This window comes from Cupressus sempervirens, chromosome 7, assembly GCF_028749045.1.
Source record: "Cupressus sempervirens isolate cs-2001-9-10 chromosome 7, ASM2874904v1, whole genome shotgun sequence".
NCBI lineage: Eukaryota > Viridiplantae > Streptophyta > Pinopsida > Cupressales > Cupressaceae > Cupressus > Cupressus sempervirens.
Window position 1 is genome coordinate 609,916,833 of NC_143124.1, and position 23,883 is coordinate 609,940,715.

General features: G+C 34.7%; 2 protein-coding genes across 3 annotated transcripts in view; one reads left to right on the forward strand and one right to left on the reverse strand.

Moving 5' to 3' along the window:
- LOC149548197 (thioredoxin H4-2-like) overlaps window positions 1-16,672 on the reverse strand; it is a 28,424-nt gene extending 11,752 nt beyond the window's left edge. Inside the window, exons 1-4 of one of the 2 annotated variants that reach the window (XM_089792244.1) lie at window positions 16,588-16,672; window positions 15,037-15,122; window positions 13,960-14,082; window positions 13,437-13,559 (exon numbers count right to left, since the gene is read on the reverse strand). In XM_089792244.1, the coding sequence (XP_089648370.1) occupies window positions 13,437-13,559; window positions 13,960-14,082; window positions 15,037-15,060 (270 nt within the window). In that variant the 5' untranslated portion in view covers window positions 15,061-15,122; window positions 16,588-16,672. The remainder of the gene's footprint in view (window positions 1-13,436; window positions 13,560-13,959; window positions 14,083-15,036; window positions 15,123-16,587) is intronic. The other variant, XM_089792243.1, reaches the window with a different exon arrangement.
- LOC149548198 (uncharacterized) lies at window positions 6,737-9,608 on the forward strand. Its single transcript, XM_089792242.1, has 5 exons — window positions 6,737-7,991; window positions 8,120-8,416; window positions 8,528-8,652; window positions 8,747-9,023; window positions 9,131-9,608. The coding sequence occupies exons 1-5, from the start codon at window positions 6,852-6,854 to the stop codon at window positions 9,515-9,517; spliced, it is 2,226 nt and encodes a 741-aa protein (XP_089648368.1). The 5' UTR covers window positions 6,737-6,851; the 3' UTR covers window positions 9,518-9,608.
- Window positions 16,673-23,883: the final 7,211 nt, after the last annotated feature.

The window sequence follows — 23,883 nt, forward strand, 5'->3', positions numbered from 1 at the left end:
AATTTATTGACCCATGTTTCATGAGCAGTGATTCAACATGAATCCATCTCTCATGATAATAAATTAAACACTTAGCACTCATTGGATCTAGGTGATGCTCACAAGGGTGAAGCACCAGGACTTCCCGGGAGATCATCCATCCCAATACTACTCCAGCCTGAGCGCACTTAACTACGGAGTTTCCTCCATAGTTAAACCCAAAGCTTGCAACCCCATTTGCAAAACCTTCACCAAGTGTTGTGCCTTATGAACCATTCATTAGAAAGCCCCTTAAGCTCATCAATTGAGTGCGCTCAGGTTGGAGTAGTACTGGGATGGGTGACCTCCCAAAAAGTCTCGGTGCTTCACCCCTGTCAGCATCACCTAGATCCAATGAGTGCTAAGTGTTTAATTTATTATCATGAGAGATGGATTCATGTTGAATCACTACTCATGAAACATGGGTCAATAAGTTTGACTCAAAATCACACAGTTAAATCTTGATAGCAATATCACAATTTGACTTGCTGTAGAAATTATCTCCTACTTATCAATTGATGAGCTTAAGGGGCTTTATAATGAATGGTTCATAAGGCACAACACTTGGTGAAGGTTTTGCAAATGGGGTTGCAAGCTTTGGGTTTAACCGTGGAGGAAACTCCGTAGTTAAGCGCGCTCAAGCTGGAGTAGTACTGGGATGGGTAACCTCCCAAGAAGTCCCGATGCTTCACCCCTGTGAGCATCACCTAGATCCAATGAGTGCTAAGTGTTTAATTTATTATCATGAGAAATGGATTCACATTGAATCACTACTCATGAAACATGGGTCAATAAGTTTGACTCAAAATCACACAGTTAAATCCTAATAGCAATATCACAATTTGACTTGCTGTGGAAATTATCTCCTACTTATCAGTTGATGAGCTTAAGGGGCTTTCTAATGAATGGTTCATAAGGCACAACACTTGGTGAAGGTTTTGCAAATGGGGTTGCAAGCTTTGGGTTTAACCATGAAGGAAACTCCATAGTTAAGCGCGCTCAAGCTGGAGTAGTACTGGGATGGGTGACCTCCCAGGAAGTCCCCATGCTTCACCCCTGTGAGCATCACCTAGGTCCAATGAGTGCTAAGTGTTTAATTTATTATCATGAGAAATGGATTCGTGTTGAATCACTACTCATGAAACATGGGTCAATAAGTTTTGACTCAAAATCACACAGTTAAATCCTGATAGCAATATCACAATTTGACTTGCTGTGGAAATTATCTCCTACTTATCAAATGGATTCATGTTGAATCACTACTCATGAAACATGGGTCAATGAGTTTGACTCAAAATCACACAGTTAAATCCTGATAGCAATATCACAATTTGACTTGTGGAAATTATCTCCTACTTATCAATTGATGAGCTTAAGGGGCTTTCTAATGAATGGTTCATAAGGCACAACACTAGGTGAAGGTTTTGCAAATGGGGTTGCAAACTTTGGGTTTAATCATGGAGGAAACTCCGTAGTAAAACGTGATCAAGCTGGAGTGGTACTGGGATGGGTGACCTCCCGAGAAGTCCTGATGCTTCACCCCTGTGAACATCACCTAGATCCAATGAATGCTAAGCGTTCCATTTATTCTCATGAGAGATGGATTCATGTTGAATCACTACTCATGAAACATGGGTCAATGAGTTTGACTAAAAATCACACAGTTAAATCCTAATAGCAATATCACAATTATTATTTATGTTAATATTATGTTATTAATATATATTTAATTTATATATTTTGATTATTATTAAAAAATAATAGTATTTTATTATTTTAAATAATACTTTATTACCATTTAATCCATCTTCATTTATTAATATTATTATTATTATAATATAATGTATTGTCTGATATTATATTATAATATAAAGTTTTAATTATATAAATATTATTTTAGTGGGGATATCATAATGTCTCTTTGTATTAAGAAGATAATCAATAATCATTACTATTTATTGGTGCTACTTAATCTATCAACTTTGATGTTACTGATATCTATATATCCTTCTCATATTGTCTAACTTCATTGAATGAACTTTTCATGCACAGGCATACTACTCTTGATGTCGGTATATATAAAACTTTGGCCCAATTATATGAAGATCCCGAAGACCATATGGATTCATGATATTCTCTGTAATGATTGCATCAAAGAAAATTATTCCTAATAAATATTATTAGGCTTCAGAAATATATTAATCTGCTTCTCTATGATCCCACACACATATAATCCAGATTATTAACTTCGAAGAAGTCGGATACCAAATTACTTCGATACCAAACATAATTGAACAATAAAATATTCCTTCTTTATTGCATATTTTACCAGATGATTGCATGATTCTCTGCGTGGTTTTATAAAACTATCCAAAGTTGGTTCAATATTGGCCAGGCTATGATTTATTTGTTGGGAATTAAAAAGCACAGCAATCAATCATGATTAAACTAAGTCTAAAATATGACTGACTTCTCATTGGTTGGGCTGAGCGTATCAAGAATTGATATTATCAATACTGATTGAATTTTGACTCCAACCGTCTTCAATGATATTCAACATCAAACATTGCAAGGCTAGTCCTTTTACCAGTGTCCAATATATCATCACATGTTTGCATTTCTTCCCATAATCTATTCACAGATTGTAGTTCGATCTTTCAATAAAATTCTTCAACAATTATTAGATCAGAACTTTCTCCCAGGCTTTTGCTCTGATACCATGTGAATGTATATTAAATTGATATCAGATTTAGATGTATCAAATGTCTTTTGTATCAGAGTTCTATGATTACTAATCTCTGTCTTCTAGTTTGCAAATTATGATCAGAATATATTGATCTTGGAATATTTCATATGTATATGAATTTGATTCAATATTTAAAAATACTGAATATAATATTCAAATCACAGAACTTTAGATGAAGCAGAGCATTTTTCAATTTCTATGCTCTATTGCTTGGCCAATTATAAGTATATATATCTAATGGGAGACATGCCTTGGATGGACATGTCTCCACAATGTCTCTTCACAAGGGTGATTAGTTATGCAGATTAAACGGATTCCAATTGGTGTTTGTTGAACTTAAACAACCTTTACATAATGCCATCGATTTCCATAAGGAAATAATCAGACTTCATCTGATTGTATATATACTTGTAAGCAGATTATATGATCATAACTTGATCAGTATAAGAACATGAAATGTCAATGAATAAATCTGTACGAACAGATCGATATACTTGGATAAAATCACAGATTTAGTGGATGACAAAATAATTGATCTGTATTCTAATATATGGGTGTATGTATCAATATAGACTAAGTTTTATTGGTATGTATGCATGTCAGTTTTGTGCAGATCAATATTGATTATTTTGTCATCAAATTTATCTGAATGAAGCTATTTCTTCAACACTCCCATCCTGCTCCCATTCCTATGCCTTGGAAGAGGACCGAGTCCTGATCATTAGATGTGCCAATGCAGTGTGCCAGTTGCTCCTCAAGACAAGGTGATAAGAAAGTGAAGTCGATGCAATAAGTGCTGAAGTCATTGGATTTCCCTGTTCTATGAACGAACCATGAACCACTGGATTCACTCACTTAAAAAACGAACACAGGCGAAGGAGAGAAGAAACAAGATGTGTTAGCCAGCTCCAAAAGTGAGTAAAGGAGCCAGTTCTGGGTATTTAGTGCTCATTTTGGTCAATTAGATATCATATTTATTTGGTTAAGTGGGATTAATGGTAAAAGGTGCTTATAAGCACATTTCTTGGACCCCATGTTGTTTACATGCATTAAACAACACCTTGAAGGACATTGGAAAAATTGTTTGCATAAAGGCTATCTTTTTTACGGCTAGAGATGTGCAGATGTTTATTTGCAATCATCACAAATCTCTTACATTATTTAGGACATTTTCCAAGAAAGAATTCCTCAAGCCCGTTGAAACTAGATATGCTAGCTACTTTATTTTGTTGGAGAGGATGTTTGAGGTCCAAGAGGCCCTACAATCCATGGTGGTCAATGCAGAGTGGAGTACACGAATCAAGCACACTGGATGGAAGAAGTGTGAAGCAAAGAATCCTTGATGATAATTCGTGGTCCACAACGAGGTAAGAAACTTAGAAAAATGTTATTGTTGATTTAATAATAAAATCTTTTATTTTAGCATTTGCTGGTTTTATTATTTATAAATTAAGAATTTTTTAACTTGTAATTTGCTTTTATTTGCAGATACATTTGCTCCTTCATTGAACCTATTATGTGGATCATTAGATATGTTGATTCTAACTCTCCTAGCCTTGGATAGATTTATGAGAGCTTTGATAGCATGTTTGAGCAGATCAAGCATGTTATTCATAGCAGGGACCCTACTTTGGGATTTTATGAGGAGCACTTAAGCCCATTGTGACGCAACAGTGGAACACTATGAACACCCGGCTTCCTATGGCAGCCTGGTCAAATCCTATATGGTATGCACCAACACCTTGGAGAGTGACTCCATTTATAAATGAGCAAATGAGTTTAAAAACAGAAGTATCAAGTTTTCAATTTTAAATTTGAAATAGCAAGCTAAAGTAGATCTCTTGGTGCAAGAGTACCACCAACATAGAGGATTCATTTCCAGTGTCCTAGGATGTCTAAGGATGTCCTAATTCTAGTTTGGATCCATTGGACCATTTGTTTGTAATAAAGATCCATTGTAAGACCAATTGGCAAGGTAGCAAACTTTATAAGCCTCTTGATCAAACTTGGTCAAAGGATCACCAAAATAGGCTAGGATATGTTTTTTAACGATTCTAGGTCTTTTCGGTTCAGTTAGAACCCCTAAGTGTCATAAGATCCCTTCATGGGCAAAAGTTGCAAAAATTTGCAAAATGCAAAAAATGTTGTTAATGCAACTTTGCAACAAAAGTTGCATTATGAAACAAATGTTGTTTCTTGGCCAACCAACTCCCACAATGGCTAATTTGGTTTTAAATTCGACTAGGGACATTGGTTGAGGCCAATTTGATCATGTTGGAATCAAATCCAATTAGTTGCCTTTGAATGTAAGTTCTTGGCCTTGAGGAATAAAGAGAAGTTGTTCGATTTTCCTACTAATTGTCTTTTCATGGTGTTTTGAAGGATCTATTGGATTGCAATGGATGTGTATGTTACATGATTGAAAGGCTCAGCGATTAAGCTCTCTAACAAACCTAGTTTAAAACCCTATTTAGTCCATACATAGAAGAAATATCAAACCCTCTCTGAACAATCCAGGTTTTGGTGCAATTCCAAGGGTTTCACACAAAAATGGCCCTAACTTGAAATTTCACCATTGGATCTCTACGGCCATTTGGGAAATGCAAGTTAGGGCAATGTACCATAGGATGCCAAAGATAGAGGAATGGAAGAGATTGACAACTATTTTTACCATTGAGACCTAGACTAAACATCCCTATGTGTTTAGCTCGGCTTTTTGAGGATTTAAGTGTGCATAAGGACCATGGGAATGGATAAACCCTATTTAGTTGTGGATTGTTCATAGGGACCATGGGAGTGGATAAACCCTATCTAGTTGTGGATTGTGCATAAGTTGATGTCCCTTGAATTGTTCCAAGCCTTGGTTTTGCCCTATGAATCCATTGGTGTAGACTTCCTTCATCAAGGTGACCTAATTAACCAAATTAGGCCTATTTGTCAACACAAGTGTTTTGTGACATAGAAGGGGAGTTGGGATCTGAGACTTTGGAATTTCAAATAACTCGGAAAAGGGTATCTTAAAAGATGATTAGGTCCATAGATCCTTTGGAAGTTATAAAAACTATACCCCAAAAACCTTTGTCATAGGGCTAATTGACAACTAGGCCTAAAAGCCTAAAAGGCAATTTTTGAACCTAGGAGGTATAGGGGCTTGACATATCATGTGCTTCGATTTAAATAAGGTTGTTTGAACCCCTTCCATACCCTACTATCAAGTGTTCCATTCTTGCACACCCAATGTGTAAGAAAGCTAAGGGATCAGGGGGATTCTTAGCATGTAAGGGAATGAGATGAAATGATATGTTCCATGACTCTTCAAAAGGAGTTGAAGAAACTGAATACTTCAAAGAGTCTAACCCTATTGTGTGGGTTCATTGTGCTTCCTAAGCCACCTTTGCATCATCTCTTATGATTACCTCTTCAATTTAATGTTAATTAATCATGATTCATTATTTAATATGTTTTTTATTTGTTCAACTCAAGTGAAGGAGGGCTTCTTCAAGGCTCTTTCAAAAATGTACAACAGAGATGAATTTGACTTAGTTACCGGATTCGCCTGGAAAAGGCCGGATCCGGGCTCGGGTCCGATTCGGATCCGGATCCACGTATGGATCCGTGAGGATCCGGGCAGGATTCGTAATCCTGCCTGTGGATCCGTAAGGATCCACGGGCCGCGGATCCTCAAGGATCCACGCGCGGATCCGCGTGAATCCGCAGCAATGAAGGAGGAGAATGCAAAAACGTGGGCCCATTATCATTTTTTAATGTTTTTTTTTTGCCCTAAACCCTAAAAACGACCCTCTAAATCACAATGCAAGTTCATTTGCTCTCTATTTTGCTCTCTATTTTGCTCTCTCATTTTGCTCTCTCATACTTGCTAGTTTGAAGTGAAGTGCTTGGATTCGAAGGAGATCGGTTGTGGAGCTTCAAATACCTTGCAAGAAGTGTTTAAGGTATGCATTTCAACCATATTCTTGAATTCTTTCATAGATTATTGATTTATTTTTAGTTTTCCAAATTTTCAAGTTTTTGTGCAAGTGTGAAGTATGGTTTTCTTTCACTTTTTCTAGATTGCAAGAATAGAACAATGAGTAGTCAAGGCTCAGTGGGTGGGGGTGGGGCTGCATCACCAAGCTTCAAAATTGATAAGGGGTCTCCTTTATGGAGACACACAACAAGAGTTGCACAATGTCCTGGGGGTGGGGCATACATATGGAAATGTAATTTTTGCAACATACAACATAGAAGCTCCTATTCCCGAGTGAAACTACATTTTTTGGGCCCTGCGGGTGAAGGAATTCACATGTGTCAAGGTAGTGATAAGAAGGGATTACCAGCTGCACAAATAGCAGCATTAGCAAAAGAGCAAGATGATGCTGATAGAGCAGTTGCAAAAGCAAAACGTGGTGCTTCCCAAAAAACAAATATACCAACACCATCATTTGATCAAACAAACACAAGAACACATCCTTTTTTGCCTATGCCAACTACAAATGATGAAGATGAAGACCCATCTCCACTCACCCGCAAGAGAGGCCCACTAGATAGGGCATTCCAAATTGAAAAGAGAGACATTGCTGATCACAAAATTGGACGTTGTTTAATTGCAAATGGTGTTTCATTTAATTTTGCTAGATCACCTTATTTTAGGGAGATGGTGGAAGCAATAAATGATGCACCCCATGGTTACAAACCGCCTGGTTATGAGAAGTTGCGCACTACCATATTACATGATGAGAGGAAAAATGTAGAGGCTCAACTTCAACCAATAAGAGATTTTTGGGTTCAATCGGGTGTGTCTATTATTTCGGATGGTTGGAAAGATTGTAGAAACCGTCCATTGATCAATGTTATTGCTGTATGCCCTAAGGGGGCAATGTTCTTGAAGGCAGTTGATTGTGAAGGGCAAGTGAAAGATGCAGAATTTATTTCACGCATTCTCATTGATGCCATAGAGTCAGTGGGTCCTGATAATGTTGTTCAAGTGGTCATGGACAATGCAAAAGTTTGCAGGGCTGCAGGGATAATTGTAGAGTCTAGATATGATCATATCTTTTGGACACCATGCACCGTCCACTCTCTCAATTTAGTGATGAAAGCAATTGGCACCGAAATAGATTGGGTGAAAAGGATATATGAGGAAGCTGAAGAGATTCAAATGTTTGTGACAAATCACCACATGTCACAAGCAATTTTTAGGAGTTTCTCGGACTTGGAGTTATTGAAGGTAAATTTTTATATTTAATATATAATTGAATATTATTGGATTCCACAATTATTAATTTTTGTTGTTGTTTACATTAACATGTTTTAATTTTTAAATGTTTTACTAACTTGAGTTTAACATGTTCTTAGGTTGCTGAAACCCGCTTTGCCTCTCACACAATCGTCTTGAGACGACTTGTGAAGGTAAAAGAAGCATTGAAGCATATGGTCATTAGCCCCCAATGGGGCATTTGGAAGAATTCCAATACAGCAAAGGCTTTAAATGTGAGAAGAATGATACTAGATGAGGATTGGTGGGGTCTTGTGAGTTATGTGTTGGAAATCACCGATCCAATAATGGCAATGCTTCGCTTCGCAGATAGTGATGAGCCATGCCTTGGGGATATTTATGATTCCATGGATAGTATGCTGGAAAAAATTAAAATGGTAAGTTTTACGCTCTTTTACAACAATTTTTTATTTGAGAGATATCTAGATTCTAAAGTTTAAATTGACATATTCACTAATTATAATTATTATTCATATTTCATATCTTAGGTCATACAGAGGAGGGAGAATGATCCTGAGGACACCCTTTACAAGAAGGTGGAAAAAATTGTTCATCATCGATGGAACAAGATGACCACACCTTTGCACCTCCTTGCATATGCTCTATCCCCGAGGTACTGTAGTTCTTATCAAATGTTTGTGCTTATTTTATCCAATGTTTGTGCTATTGATATTTGATAGTGTTCAATTGTCTTTTGTTATCCCCAGGTACTATAGTGCAGATGTACTTCGCCTTCCAGGTAGAGTGCCACCATTTAGAGATGCAGAGGTTGCAGATGGGTATAAGAGGGCACTAGCTAAGATATTCCAAGATCCAGAGATTGGGGCAATTGTGAGGAGTGAATTTGCTGCTTTCAACTCAGGTGAGGATTTCGACCCTATTGCCATAGCAGACCAAAGCAGGATGGGTGCCATCAAATGGTGGTACCTTCATGGGCAAGCCTTCACGTACCTCCAACCTCTTGCCATAAAGGTCCTATCCCAAGTAAGTTTGTAAAATTAAGCTTAAGGTTAACATTCTCAATTCCTTGAATTTATTATTTAATTTATTTATCTTGATTGTTGTATTGATAATTTTTAATTTCTCTTTAGGTTGCCAGCTCTTCTGCCGCTGAGCGGAATTGGAGTACTTACTCCTTTATCCACTCAATCAAACGCAACCGGTTGGCTCCAAAAAAATCAGAAGACCTTGTGTTCATTCACAACAATTTGCGCTTGTTGTCACGGAAGGATCCTAAGTACAAGAAGGGGCCCGAAAAGCTTTGGGATGTAGCACCCGAGACTCCTGATTTAGATATGACCATCCGAGATCTTGCTAGATCCACTTTGATTGATGTGGATGATGAGGAGGAGGATTATGAGTTAACAATCCCCTCTACTACTAGTGGTTTGGGTTCCTCTACTAATACAGATGCAGCACTTGCAGCTCACCAGTACCCCTCTGATGCGGATTTTCTTGAAAATCCATTTGATGATTAAATAAAAAACTTTAGTGTTGACTCTTGACTCTTTTATGAGTAAATCATGTTATAAACTTTAAGTTTAATGATCTATATTTTGAATGTTACAAGCTTTCACTTTCAGTAATTCAATGTGAATGTGTTGATTTCCTTTATAATCGTGAAAATAGATTAATTATCAATGTCATTGATCAAGTATACTAGATTCATACTATGAAATGATTTAGTTTTAGAATTATGTATATTTCTCTTTTTTTTAGTATATATAATGCATATATATAATTATATATATATATATATATATGCACGAATCCTCCACGAATCATAATTGGGAAAAAAAAAAAATCCCGAATCCACGGATCCGATTTGATAAACTTTAGAAATAGTGGCTTGACTTTGCCAATCTTCATAGCTTAACCTTTAGTAGATGAGGTGGGGATAGATAGAGCTACATTAGCTCAGAGGGGCCCTATTGGATGATACATGTGGCACTGTACAAATGCACCTAAGCAGAGAACACTTATCATTCATCTTCTTTTACAAGTGGTTAGTTCCTCTACTACAAAGAGGAATTGGTCCCCATATAACTTCATCCAATCAATCAAGAGGAACAACCTTACCTAAAGATGATCCTAGAAGTTTGTGCTTGTCTACAATGCATTGTGGCGACAAGATCAACAAAGCGTTTAGTATCGTCAAACTCCAACATTACATTGGGATGTTAGTCCCAAGGATGCTATGTAGATTGAGGAGGATAACACCCCTCTACGATTGATTGGGGTTCCATTGGATGAGGAACCTCATCCTGCCGCTACCAATGCCTCAAAAGCTAACTCTGATTTTTTATTCCTAGAGGACAACCATATATTTGGCATATACTATTTGCAAAAACATTATTGATTTTGATTATTATGGACATTTGATTATGGTGTTCAACTTCTATGTTATTGTTTATTGTTTACTATTTTAGTTGGACTTCTCTTTATGTGATTTCATGCATGAAACTTGGAGCCTTCATACATGAATAAGCTGTAATAAGGTTGTTCGAACCCTTTCCACTCCCTACTATCAAGGGTTCCATTCCTGCACACCCAGTGTGTAAGAAGGCTAAGGAATCAAGGGGATTCTTAGCATGCAAGAGAATGCGATGAAATGATATGTTTCATGACTCTTCAAAAGGAGCTAAAGAAACTAGAATGCTCTAGAGAGTTTAATTTGTGAGTACCTGGTGGAGTTACCCTTGAAGACTAACCCTATTGTGTGGGTTCATTGTGCTTCATAAGCCACCTATGCATCATCTCTTATGATTATCTCTTCAATCTTTAATGTTAACTGATCATGATTCATTATTTAATATGTTCTTTACTTGTTCAACTCAAGTGAAGGAGGACTTCTTCAAGGCTTTTTCAAGAATGTACAACGGAGATGAGTTTGATAAACTTTAGGAACAGTGGCTTGACTTTGCCAATCTTCATGGTTCGACCTTTAGTAGACAAAGTGAGGATGGATAGAGTTCCATTAGCTCAGAGGGACCCTATTCTATGATAGACATGGCATTGTAGAGATGCACTTGAGCTGAGAACACTTGTCATTCATCTTCTGTTACAAGTTGTTAGTTCCTCTATTGCAAAGAGGAATCAGCCCACAGATAGCTTCATCCAATCAGTCAAGAGGAACAATCTTACCTTGAGATGATTGGAAAAGTTCGTGGTTGTATACAATACATTGCAGCTACAAGATCAACATAACGTTTAGTATTGTCAGATTCCAACATTACATTGGGGTGTTAGTCCCGAGGATGCTATGCAGGTTGAGGAGGATAACATCCCTCTAGAATTGCTTGGGATTCCATTGGATGAGGACCCTCATCCTACCGCTACCAGTGCCTCAAAGGCTAACTCTGATTTTGATTTTGATTCCTAGAGGACAGCCATATATTTGGTATATACTATTTGCAAATACATTATTGATTTTGATTATAATGGACATCTGATTATGGATTGAACTTTTATGTTATTGTTTATTGTTTAGTATTTTAGTTGGACATCTCTTTATGTGATTTCATGCATGAACCTTGGAGCCTTCAAGCAATTTTTCTACATGTACTTCATATTTTGACAATGATAGTATTTGAATTTTGTAAATTTGCCAAATTGCTATGTATTGAGCTTCTAAAATGCGTATGGTGAATGATTTATCATTGTTATGATATGCATATTTGAATTCTCTCTCTCTCTAAATAAAAATTCCCCAATTTTTTTAATGTTTGTCCCCTGTTGTCCCCTAAAAATTGGCTCTGAACCATACCCATACCAAAAACACATCCCCCTCCCAAAAACATGTGGAGCATAGGAGATTTGCAATTCAAGCATTTGTGGGGGTGGGGGGGGGGTGGAATATTTGAACCTAGGAGCAACAACTTTACAAAGGTTTATGAGGTAATTTGATAAATTTTAAAAATTCTACCAATTCAAAGGTTTTTTCAAAGAGAAATTTCAAGCAAATATATGGTTCTACTATACTAAAAGAGGAGATATTAGATTATTACATTTAATATGATAAATATAGGTTAGACAATTAAACATGATAAATAATAGTTTGCATAGAAACAAAAGAAAATATTAGTTTTGTGGTATTTCGTTGTTTGGAATAAAAAATTGTACGAGAAACAATAAACTTTATAAGCCAATGCATGTCAATGTAAAAATCAATCCAATGAAATAATATGTCAACTTTTTTCATCTGCAATAATGATTATAGAATACTAATCTGAAATTTTGTATGCTCTACCATTTTTCAATAATAGAGCTGTCAAATATTTCAATAATAGGGCTGTCAATGTCATTTCCATAAAGAATTAAGTGGTTGAACATGACAAAACTAAATTATGTTTCTCTATTGGAATCGTTTTCACTCTATAAAAAGAAACATGCAAACCTAGGTGACTTTCAAGTTAAAAAAATGGTCTTTCAGAATTTTTTTTAATTCAAAATAAAAAGATAATGTTCTTTCAAAAGTTGGCCCAGAAAAAAAATCCTAAAGTTGATTTTAAACAGGGCTGCTCAACTGAACAGGATGACCATTAAGAACTAAAAGCTGAAAGAAGGATTCAAAGCTAAAAAGGAAAATATTGTGGAAACCACGGTCAGCAAAATGAAATCTAGGAGAGGGATCTAGGAGAGGGGGAAGTGGGAGGGGGAGAAGAACACTAGATTGGAGTTAGCAGATGATTATATCAACTTTATGGCAGATGAATGGGGTGTTAGTATGTCTGAAGTTGCGCCAAAAGCTCAAGCTATCAACGAATGTAACAAACACTAGACTTACCCAGATCCACGAGACGCGGTTAAGCCATGTTGCAAACCCTGAAGGAGGTGTTGACCACCAAGTCAACAATCTCCCCATCAGCACCGAGGGTTCTGCACCAACGAAATGAAGGAGACATCCCGAGATTCAAACCCGTGACCCAAGGCTCTGATACCAATTGTTGGTATGTTTGTCGTTGCGCCAAAAAGCTCAAGTTATCAACAAACGACACAAACACTAGACTTACCCAGATCCACGAGAGGCGGTTAAGCCATGTCACGAACCCCGAAGGAGGTGCTGACCACCAAGTCAACAGTGATCGCAACCATCGTGAGTATACAGGACTCTCCCTACCTTGGAATGTTTCTGTTTTTTAGCTGTTTATTTCTACAGGTTGTTGTAGTGCTATCCTATTTTCTTCTGTGTGTTTGGCCGGTGATAATTATGGCCTCCTCTAATTTTGTTCTTCTCTTCACTTTTAATCCTTTTAGCTGAAATGTGACTTTGTTTAAGATTTGAACACCTTTAAAAAAACCTTCATTTGATTTAAATCGACACATGGACCCAACAAATCAAAAAACAGTCAGCAAACTCCATAAAACTACAGATTTCATAGAAGTAAATGATCTTACAGCCATGTCATCAACATCCACTTTCAGGAACAACAGTTGTGCATATTTTTCAGAAAGCTCAGCATAATACGGCGCAATCATTTTGCAGGGGCCACACCATGCTGCAGTGAAATCCACCACAACCTGAGAAAAATGGGTACTTGCATGAGAAACATAATTTTTTAATAAAATTATTCCAATTAATTTTGTTAAACCAAAAAGAGAGAAATTTAAACTACGACCCAAGTTAATTAAAACAATTATGTAATCCCTATTTCAAGAACAGTTTCAGTGGAAAATAGAAACTTCATCTTGAATATAAAATGTCTTATTTTAATATAACCATTGTTGAAGACCAACATTGTCTTCCTATATTAATCTTCATTTGTTAAAGGGAACCTGGAATTAAACAAAATTGCATCTCTACAAACATTCATTTTATTATTAGTAGCCAGAAATTTATAATCCCGAATCAAAAAATCACAATAAAAGGAAATCCTCAATCTAAATCCCACATATTCGAAGAAAAACTGAAGAAACTTACAATCTTTCCATTGGTCGTTGCCTCAAAAAGTTTTGCTTCCCACTCTTGTTTGGAAGTGATAATATGTACGTTTCCATGATAACTTGCCATCTCTTCACTATCACTGTCTTTGACGATCGTATCCTAAACAGCATTGGATTCAGATCTGAGATCAGTATATATTTATATGTAAAAGAAAACAGTAAAATTTGTGTTCTTAGAAGAAGTTCTGTTGATGGTATTAAGATCCTACCATTTTATAGGCTTCACAATTGACATGCCTGATAGATGAGTTTTGGATGAATTAATCTTCTTAACCCCACAAAAAAACCAAACAAAACAAGAAGGCTGACAACCAAAAAAATGCTGATAATATAGTTCAAAATCTCAGACTCAGCAGGCCCAAATCTTGAGAGACTCAAGGTTCAACGAAATCTGAGCATATTACAAATATACATAATATATCAAATTAAAATTAAATATTCCATGATAATGTTATAAAAACTCATGGATGAATTTAATTCTTGGATAGCTAAAAGATTTGCTGGAATTGTTCAAATCCACCACAATGGGGAAAAAATTGGGCATGTCTGCTAGGTGGAAAGATAAGTGTACTCCACAAAACTCAGCAAGTGGCTCAGCAGAGGGCTATTGAGTAAATAACTTTTCAAGGCATTTGAATCATGAGTTTCTGAGGAACTTCTCAAGTGCTAAAAGCTACAAGTAATACTTGGGGTATAAGGAAAAAAGGATTAGATAATTAAGAGGTAAATTTTAAGTAGATGGTGAATTAGTGCCTCTAACAAGCTCTTGACTCAAAGATAAATAAGCTCAAGCATGTATGCACCCGATGGTAAAAATTTGGAACTGTCATGAATTACTAACAAAATTATCCAGTGTTATGACCAAACGTGTAAACAGTGAACTATCACTGACAGTTAAATTATATTAAGGCGAAAATAACTCTCCAAACATATTCCCTCACAGTAAAATAGGCATTAGTGATGAGACTACCAAGACAAACGCTAGGCCCAGCTATGTTCAATGCTCTGAGAGCACAACTTTAAAAACAAAAGAAAATGTAGCTTAGATTTGTACCTCTTGGCTGAAACAAAGGCCCATGTTAATTTCAGACTGCTGAACCCTTTGGAATATGAGAAAATGCTACCGTATCCAGATTATGTCTATCAAAAAGAATTGGCAGAATATAAGTGCCATAGAATTACAAACAAATTGATCAATTACATCCAAGCATTCCCAGGACAGAAGAAACAGAAAATATAATAAAATATTTGCAAGCCAATATGGCAAGCTCAATGAAAGCTCTGTCTCAGTCACTTGAAGATGAAGAAACCTTAGCAAAATGAAAGCACATCGTGGAATAGCAAAAACGAAACTTCAAAATGGTCGTTGCTTTTGGCTGCAATGCCTTCCCTGTATGAAAATTACTGTGTGCATACAGGAATTCCAACCGAAGGAAGCATTTTGTGCACCGTTAAACTATATGAAACGCTGTCCACATGTCACTAGTCAATAGTAGAGTGAATGATTGTGTGTGTGTCTATATATATATATATATATATATATATATATATATATATATATAGTATGAAGTTTCCCTCTTCCCTCAAGGTTCATTACACTTGTGGAATATATATAGATTGCCACATATAGATAAAGTCACAAGTTCTCTTGGTCCCCCACGATTCTCAACCAAGAAGACTATGCTTGGACCTATTATACTACCTTTAGCTCAAATATTGGCATATATGTGTATTAATGTATGTATATTATGCACACATAAACATACATATAATATTATATACTTGGTGTCCTATCTACATAAGCATACAGTTATACAATAAATACTACTCGTTCATGGAGCACAAATTTCTCAGTAGAACATGTTTTTTAAGGTATAAACTATGAAAAGTTTTCCTTTCAGCAATAAGTTTTTAAAATTTAGAACTCTTTTTGTTTTAAATGCTTTGAACTGTAAGCATTAATCTTGAAGTAAAATATATCAAATTTTTCATATTTTAACTTCTCTTCTTAAATGGGAAAAAATGATAAAAGGAAAATATATAAATGTATACATAGATCCATCCTTCCCGTAATTGTGCGGCAAATCAGCTGGCTTGCAATTACTCCAGATTATAAAATGATCTTCTAAGCTAACGCTGTTATGATCCTAACCATCATGTATCCAATGTTTGCTAGATATTTCTCATCTTGAAATTCATCAACGGATACGATATTCACAGCAGTAAGCCTATCTTACTTCTCCAAAAGTCAAGTTTAAAACCCTAGGTTTGATCCTTAAAACCATTTCTATATTTGGGCTGCAAAATGTTTTGACTGAGTGTGCGGTTGGACATTTGTCATTAATATCAATTGAGGGGCGCGGCGTATCCCGCCCTTGTTATCATTATTATGTAGATGAGGGAATCGGTGTGCACACAAGAGAAAGATAAAACAACCAAAAGGAAACCCCAGACGAAAGAATGAAAGCAGGCTTGTAAAATGAAAATTGTGCAATAGTATTATCAGGTTTCTGAAAACAATCTAAGCAGAATCAAATTCTGCAGAAAAGCAAAAATGTTTTCAATATCGACAAATAATAAAAGGGCAGAAACGAGTGATACATACCTTTAATGCTCCTGCTGTTGATGATTGGAATAAGAAAAACAAATAGGAAAGACGCGGCCAATTAATGGCTCCCTCCTCCTCTCTCAACAGCTCGTTCACCAGATCTGAGAATTTATTAGAAAACATCGAGCTTAATATTCTAATTGTATTTTAAAGATTATAATATTCGTAACTTCTTTTTAAGGAAGAGGAGGTATCATAAAACGGAAACAATCTTTTAGGGTCCATTTGATTGCTTTCGCTGAACATAACTAGAATAGTCATTGAAAATTAGAATATGATTTTTATTTTTTATTTGGTGTATAGAATGGGATTGGGTAATAGGAATATTAACAAATAGGAAAGACGGGGCCAATTAATGGATCCCTCCTCCTCTCTCAACAACTCATTCACCAGATGTGAGAACTTATTAGAAAAAATCAACCTTACTATTCTAATTGTATTTTAAATAATCTATATTATTTTTAATAAGAATATTATAATATTCTTAACTTCTTCTTTTTTAGGAAGAGGAGGTATCATAAAAAGGAAACAATCTTTTAGGGCCCATTTGATTGCTTTCACTGGAATATAATTGGAATAGTCATTGAAAATGAGAATATGATTTTTATTCTTTGTTTGATGTATAGAATGGGATTGGGTAATTGGAATATTATAATATACTTAACTTCTATTTTTAAGAAAGAGGAGGTATCATAAGAAGAAAACAATCTTTTTGGCCTCATTTGGTTGTTCGATTGAAAATTAGAATATGATATTTATTCTTTGTTTGGTGTGTGAAATGGGATTGGGGAATAGGAATATGTATTTCCATTTTAGCCTCAAAATGAGCTTTTATCCATTCCCAAAAATACTTGTTATTGGAATGGGCTATTTGTATTCTCATTTTGACTTTCTCTTTTTTATAATATTTTTAGATTTGACTTCCTGAGATTAGAGATCATCACCCATTTTGACTTCCTTCAACATTTGCAATGTTGTTGTTTTAGCAAAAGGCATGTGGTATTGTGCATGCAATACAACTTCATCCAACTCCCTAGATTTACAACAAATACTTCTGCAAAATTATTTTCCTAAAAAAAGTATGGATTGCAGTCATGTGCACTTGGCTAGAGATTGGGGAACTATTCCTAAAATATTAATTTGTTCTAGTCGATATATCCATTTATGAAATGGTAGAAGCTCAACTTGGATCCGTAGATCAAAGCTCTGCCAATGTAAAATAGTTATTGACAAACTCAAATGAGGAAGAGTATGGAACAAATCCAATTTATCTCTATTTTCAGATCCTGAAAAAAATGAAGCTTTTTGAACTAGAGGTTTTCAAGGGATCTTCATCAGATATGACCAACTGCAATATGCATAACTACTACTCAAAACTTTGATCGCCATTTAAAATGCATCAAACTCATGGATGGTGAGAGTGTAGATTTCTCTAACATTAAGGAATGCTTGACGATTCTATCAGTCGCTTCTTAAATGTTGGTTAATGATTGTTCTTCCAAGTACTAGGCAAGAGACAAATTTGAAATATGCTCTCCTCTTTGGAATTTAAAAAAAGAGAGATATTCTAACTTGCTTAGATCTCCTATTTCACTTGGAATCCTCCCACTCAGTTTATTTTCTGAAAATTTAATTTCTTCCAGCTGCGTGCAATTGGCCAAATATTTGGGAACTCTTCCAAAGAGATTACTACTCTCTATAACTTTGAAATTTAAAACAAATTCCCAATATAATTTAGGTGAACCAAATAGGAATAGGATTGTTATTTTCCAATCAAATTCCCCATTTTCATTCTCATTCTCATTTTCCATTATGATTTCCTATTCCTATGCTTGTAACCAAATCAAGAATTTGCAATTCTTCAAAATGATTTTTGTAGTTTTAGTAGAACTATTTGGTTCACATGGAAGATGAGTGAGAAGATACATATTCTACATTTGGTTCCTCAATTTGGAATTTGAATTAGGTTCCAACATAGAGAAAAGTCTAGTGTCCTTAGGTTATTAAAATACTCTTCAACCAATTCAAACAACTTTGCGTTTTTCTAGACATCATCCTTGTTTTGCAGAACAAGTTTCACAACTTCTTGATCAATTTCCATCAAACAAAAGGTAAAACAAATTGCATGGTAAAACCCAACCCATAGTCTCTCTCTACCAAACCCAATGCATAGTAAATGATTCAAGTTTGAAATCTAAAAAAAAAAAAGTCATTTCTTCCAAAGGTCATTGCATTTATCAAGATTTATTGCTTGTTGGTGTTTATGTATGTTTTCTTTTCATTATACAGGTTCCAACATATTCTAATCTTTTTAACACATAATTTATGTTGTCTATTTGCCCAAATATGTTAGAGAAGAAACACTGGAGTGTGAATAAAATACATTGAAATTGTCAAAAAAGAATGAAACAAAGAAGGCGAAATAGAATAATTCAAATTAGGGCATATTGCATACTTGTGAATTTTTATTGTAGGGTTTTACTTAATCAATGTATACCTTCTTTTGACCATCTATGTCGAATCAAATAATTTTCTCTCCTTCTCTCCATCTAGGCTAATGTTTATGTACATAATTTATTGCATATGCTCCATGTCTTTAACCAAATCGTGTTTATGTGCCCTTTAGTTATGAGCGGACTTCAAAAAGGAGCAAAATCTTCTTTTTTTCCACTCCTCAAAAAAGTGTAACCGGGTTACAATTTTCAATTCTAGGTAGCTAGAGGGAAATTTGATAACTTGATTTTGATGTAAAATTAGATTTTTGCAATTCTAATTCCATTTTAAAATTTTGGACACAAACGCAATTTTCCAAATCTAATTTTTGAAAATGTCAATTCTGGTCTAATTCCATGAACCAAACAAACCTGAGATTATTTGGACTCAACCAAAATAGGCACCTCTCATTTTTGAGGACTACATATTAGAGGTGGAAAAATATAGGTAATTTGGAGAGAAAAAAAAAGTCCATGTCAATCATTTCTCAATATTTAAAAGAGAGATTGAAGTTAAAGAAATTTAATTAGGAAGAAAATATTAATTTTTATTAATAGTATGAATGTGCTACGCTTAAATTTGAAAGCTATACATATCTATGATGATGAAAAAATATATTGTTATGTATTTTTTTGTTAGGTTGGAAGTACGTTAGATTTAATGATTATTTTAGTAAATAATATGTTAAATATAATTTATATAAAATAGGTAAATTATTTTTTTAGGCATATATTTAATTTTTTACTAGTAATTACTAATAGTGGTGTGCTTTTGTGAATGAAACAAGTCGATAAAAAATATATTTTTTAGAATGTGATATGGTTTACAATATAAGAAAATAAGAAAATTATACATAATAACTCTATTTATATAGAAATTGTATGTCTAAGAAAGAGGGATAAATACATATAAATATTTGGGATAACTTGAGCTAAATTTGTTTTGCATGAAATTTAATGATTGTTTTTCTTTAAAAAATCCCAAAATACAAATACAAATTATCAGTTCTCTTTTCAATTCAAAACAATAATCAAGATCTTCAATACTACAAACTACATATTTTAATGTTGTAGTCCCTCGTCCATTTGCATTTTGTGTGTCATCCTAATGAATGTGACCTTGATGTTCTTGCTTCTAAGTAATCATGTCTAGATCCATGAGTGGTCTACACCCTTGGGTGATTTGACTTATGTTGTTACATTGACGAACTAGTTATTATTTATGTCTGACTTATAAGACTTATGATGTATTCAGTGGTTTCACTAATGTATGTGCTAGTGGTTACCTAGATTGATATGGCATCACAATGTTGTTCCATGAGTACCCTTGACATCTAATAGTGTTTGCATTGTGTGATGCATTTGATTACTATACTTGATTCTAGTCCTTGCAGTAGTGTTGACTCATATGAACTCGATTATGTTGTTAGTAGTATTTTGACTGTATCAATACAATTGTCAAGTTGCTCATGATACTCAAAAGTGTTATGCTTTGAAGAATTCTATTCAAGATCTTATTAATTTCAATCTTATATATGGTGATGTCAAGGTTAATCATAAAAATAAATTTGTAGCACCTCCAAATCAAAATTTGCAAATATAAAGAATGACGCTCAAGAATGAAGGTGAGTCGCAATGGTCTAATGGTGCTTGGCCACAGGAGATACAATGATGGGTTTTCAAAAATGGCATGGACATGTCCCTTTCAAACATGGTCATTTTACTCAAGTTGGTAAGATGAAGGAAAATTGACCCTTCAATAGAAGAGAGGAATCACATTTCAACTAATAGTTAAATTAGGGTTTCTTCTGGCCTAGGGTTTCTATGAAACTGAAGGTTAAAATTGAAATCTTAGCCAACTGGGAATAAACCTTTTATTGTATTCATTTGTGTATGCATACACAGATGAATGCAACAAAAGGTTTATTCCCAATTGGCTAAGATGTTGATTTTAACATATTGAGCAAAAAATTTTGGCGTCAAAATCCATAAAAGGAGACTTTAGCCAAGGCATTTAAGGATTGTAGCAATATTTTGAAGGTAATTATTTGTCCCTTGTTGGTTAATAATAAGCAATGGATAGAATCAATATCCTTTTTTGAAGAGAAAGCTTGTTTTATGAAATGGCTTTGGTTATGGTCACTGATTAGAAAAGTGCACAAATGGTGTGAGGCATATTAGGGGAAGGGTTTTGTATTTAAAGCAATGGCCAATGGTTTCCTTTCAGTTATCTATCATGCGAAGTAGGATAAGGATTGGATTCTTAAAGAGGATCCTCACATGATGGATGGTAAGGGTATATATGTAAGGGATGCTAGAATATTTAGAATAACTGAGAGGAGGGTGAATCATTTATCCTTAGGTCTAGATGTACCAATTCAACTTTTAATAACTTCAAACAACTTATACAAACTCAAATAACCACTCAATCCATATAGCAATTTATCATCAATCTTAACTTATTCATTCATCACTAACTCTTTGTTCAGTATATGTCAACTAATAGAAAATAAACATCAGTAAATAACATGCATCACACATAAATTCATACATGTTTGACACCAATATTTAATGTGACAATCTAGTTTGGGAAAAACCATCAAGTATCATGCTACCATTGTTTCACTCTTCTAAAGTGGGCTTAGTTAAGGGCTAACCCTGTTAAAGGTTACAAAAGAAACTACTAGGTGTGACTCTATTAAAGGATTTAATCACCTTATTAGGAGTGGCCTTGTTAGAAAAATTTGGATCATTCCATTAGAATGTCACCTTGATTAAAGGATTTACAAATGATTGTTAGATCAACATTGATTAAAGGATTTTGACTGTCACAATGGTTAGAAAGTAACAACTAGGTCTGATCTATTAAGATACAACTCACTTTGCAAATTTAGATCTCCATTCAGCTCATTTGTTGGTTCATTGATTGGACTTCATTATAGTTTTTTACTCTGACGTACTTAGCAAACCTTCAAGCAATCACACTTGACTGATGTTCTTACTTTTCTTTCACTACTCTATTCTTCATAGGTTCTCTGCAAAATCACCAACCAATGATGAACCAACCGTAGAAATCATCCCTTATGCCTCCTTAAATAGGTAGCTTTAATCTTTTTCTATTTAAACATTATTGTAGATCTTAGGGTTTGATCAAATTCAAAAAATCTTTCCACCATTTTGTCCTTCTTCTCCTTTATAGACACTTCTAGAAACTTCTCTTTAAATCCTTACCTTTGATGACTTAACAAACTCAATTCTTACATTAAATACACCAATTCATCAATCCTTATCTTCTACACATTTTGACCAATCCAAAAATTCAACTATATCAACCTCAAAACTTGATTCTTCACAAAATATTATTTTTTTGACACTCGGTCATCACTATGTTCTTATGCTGGGTCATCACTAGCTTACTCAATCTCTACTATTATGTCTCACTTGGCTTACACTAGCTCACTTGGTCTTCACTGTGCTCAATCATAACTAACACTTGGCTAATGTTGTTTGCTCGACTATCTCTTAAGTTCCTTAATCTTATGCTTTATTAGCTTATTAAAATTGATACTTTGCAATGCTATGCATCTTAACTTGTTTCAACTCTACTCTTTTATACTTCATCTCAACTATCTTCTCCACTTCATATGGTGATTAAACAACACGTTATCTTGTCAGAGACTAACTAATCAAGTGCCAATTGTAATTCCAACATAGTTGCTCCTCTTCACTCAACAACTTCACTAGTTCATCTAGTTACCTCTCTTTTGAAACCCTCTTAATCAATCTCAATAGATATGATAGTCTACACTATTAGTAAATGTCTTTCCAATAAGGTCTGACATCAATGACAACTTAACAATTGTTCCAATTGTAGTTTCCAACAATGTCCCTCTTTCGCATTGATGATAACACTACTAGTTACCATTCAAATGCAAAAGGCTTGCTCGTGATTTTTACTATCAGTTGCTCACTCTATGATCTTGTATCAAATCTTTATTAATATCCTTAGTTTCATTCTTATTCTCATCCTTGCACTCACTTTCTTCAATTCTAACACCAATTGTAGTATTCACACCCTCTTTTACATTTCTTCTTATAATTCATCTTTTGCCTCTTTCATGGTATGATTCGTAGCATCTCTTCCATTACTAGATGATAACATCTATCCCTCTTTGATCTTTAGTTATTGGATGGTAAGTGTCATATGTATCTCCTTCTTATGGTAACTTGAAGACACTCTCCCTCTTTGACAACAATGCTGAAGACATCATCCATTACATCATGTATTCATCTTCTTGTCACTATTTGACTGGTCTTTCAATACCACTTCCTTTGTCATCTTTGACTTGTGGCTTCATTTTCCTATACTTCAGCTCATCTTTTCATAACTTTAGGTAGCTCCTAAAGTGTGACCTCCCACATCAATATGTAAGATATTCTGATCATAATATTTGGTTTAATGTTGCATCTTATCTTAGCTTGTTTCAAATAGGGGAATTACCTCTAATTTACCTCTTAGATACTCAAATGCATCCTTAGATAATGCCTTAGTGAATATATCATATATCTTCTCCTTTAGGTTTCATAATCCAATCTTACTTCTTTGTCTTGGACCAATCTCTTAAGTAATGGCTTGATAGCAATGTTTGTGGTCTTTGTGTAAATCACATGATTCTTTGATATTTTTATACCACTTGTGTTATCAAAATATATCACAATAGATTTAGCAATCTCTTCCTTCATACCTTTCAACAATTGCTTGATCCACACAATATTTGAACAATTAACTATTGTAGCAACA

What these genes read in the sequence shown, in the direction of transcription:
- LOC149548198 (XM_089792242.1), top strand. Translation starts at nt 6,852, where the DNA reads ATGAGTAGTCAAGGCTCAGTGGGTGGGGGTGGGGCTGCATCACCAAGC. An exon ending in CGGACTTGGAGTTATTGAAG is followed by an intron (nt 7,992 to 8,119) that starts GTAAATTTTTAT and finishes ACATGTTCTTAG; the next exon opens with GTTGCTGAAACCCGCTTTGC. An exon ending in TGCTGGAAAAAATTAAAATG is followed by an intron (nt 8,417 to 8,527) that starts GTAAGTTTTACG and finishes TTCATATCTTAG; the next exon opens with GTCATACAGAGGAGGGAGAA.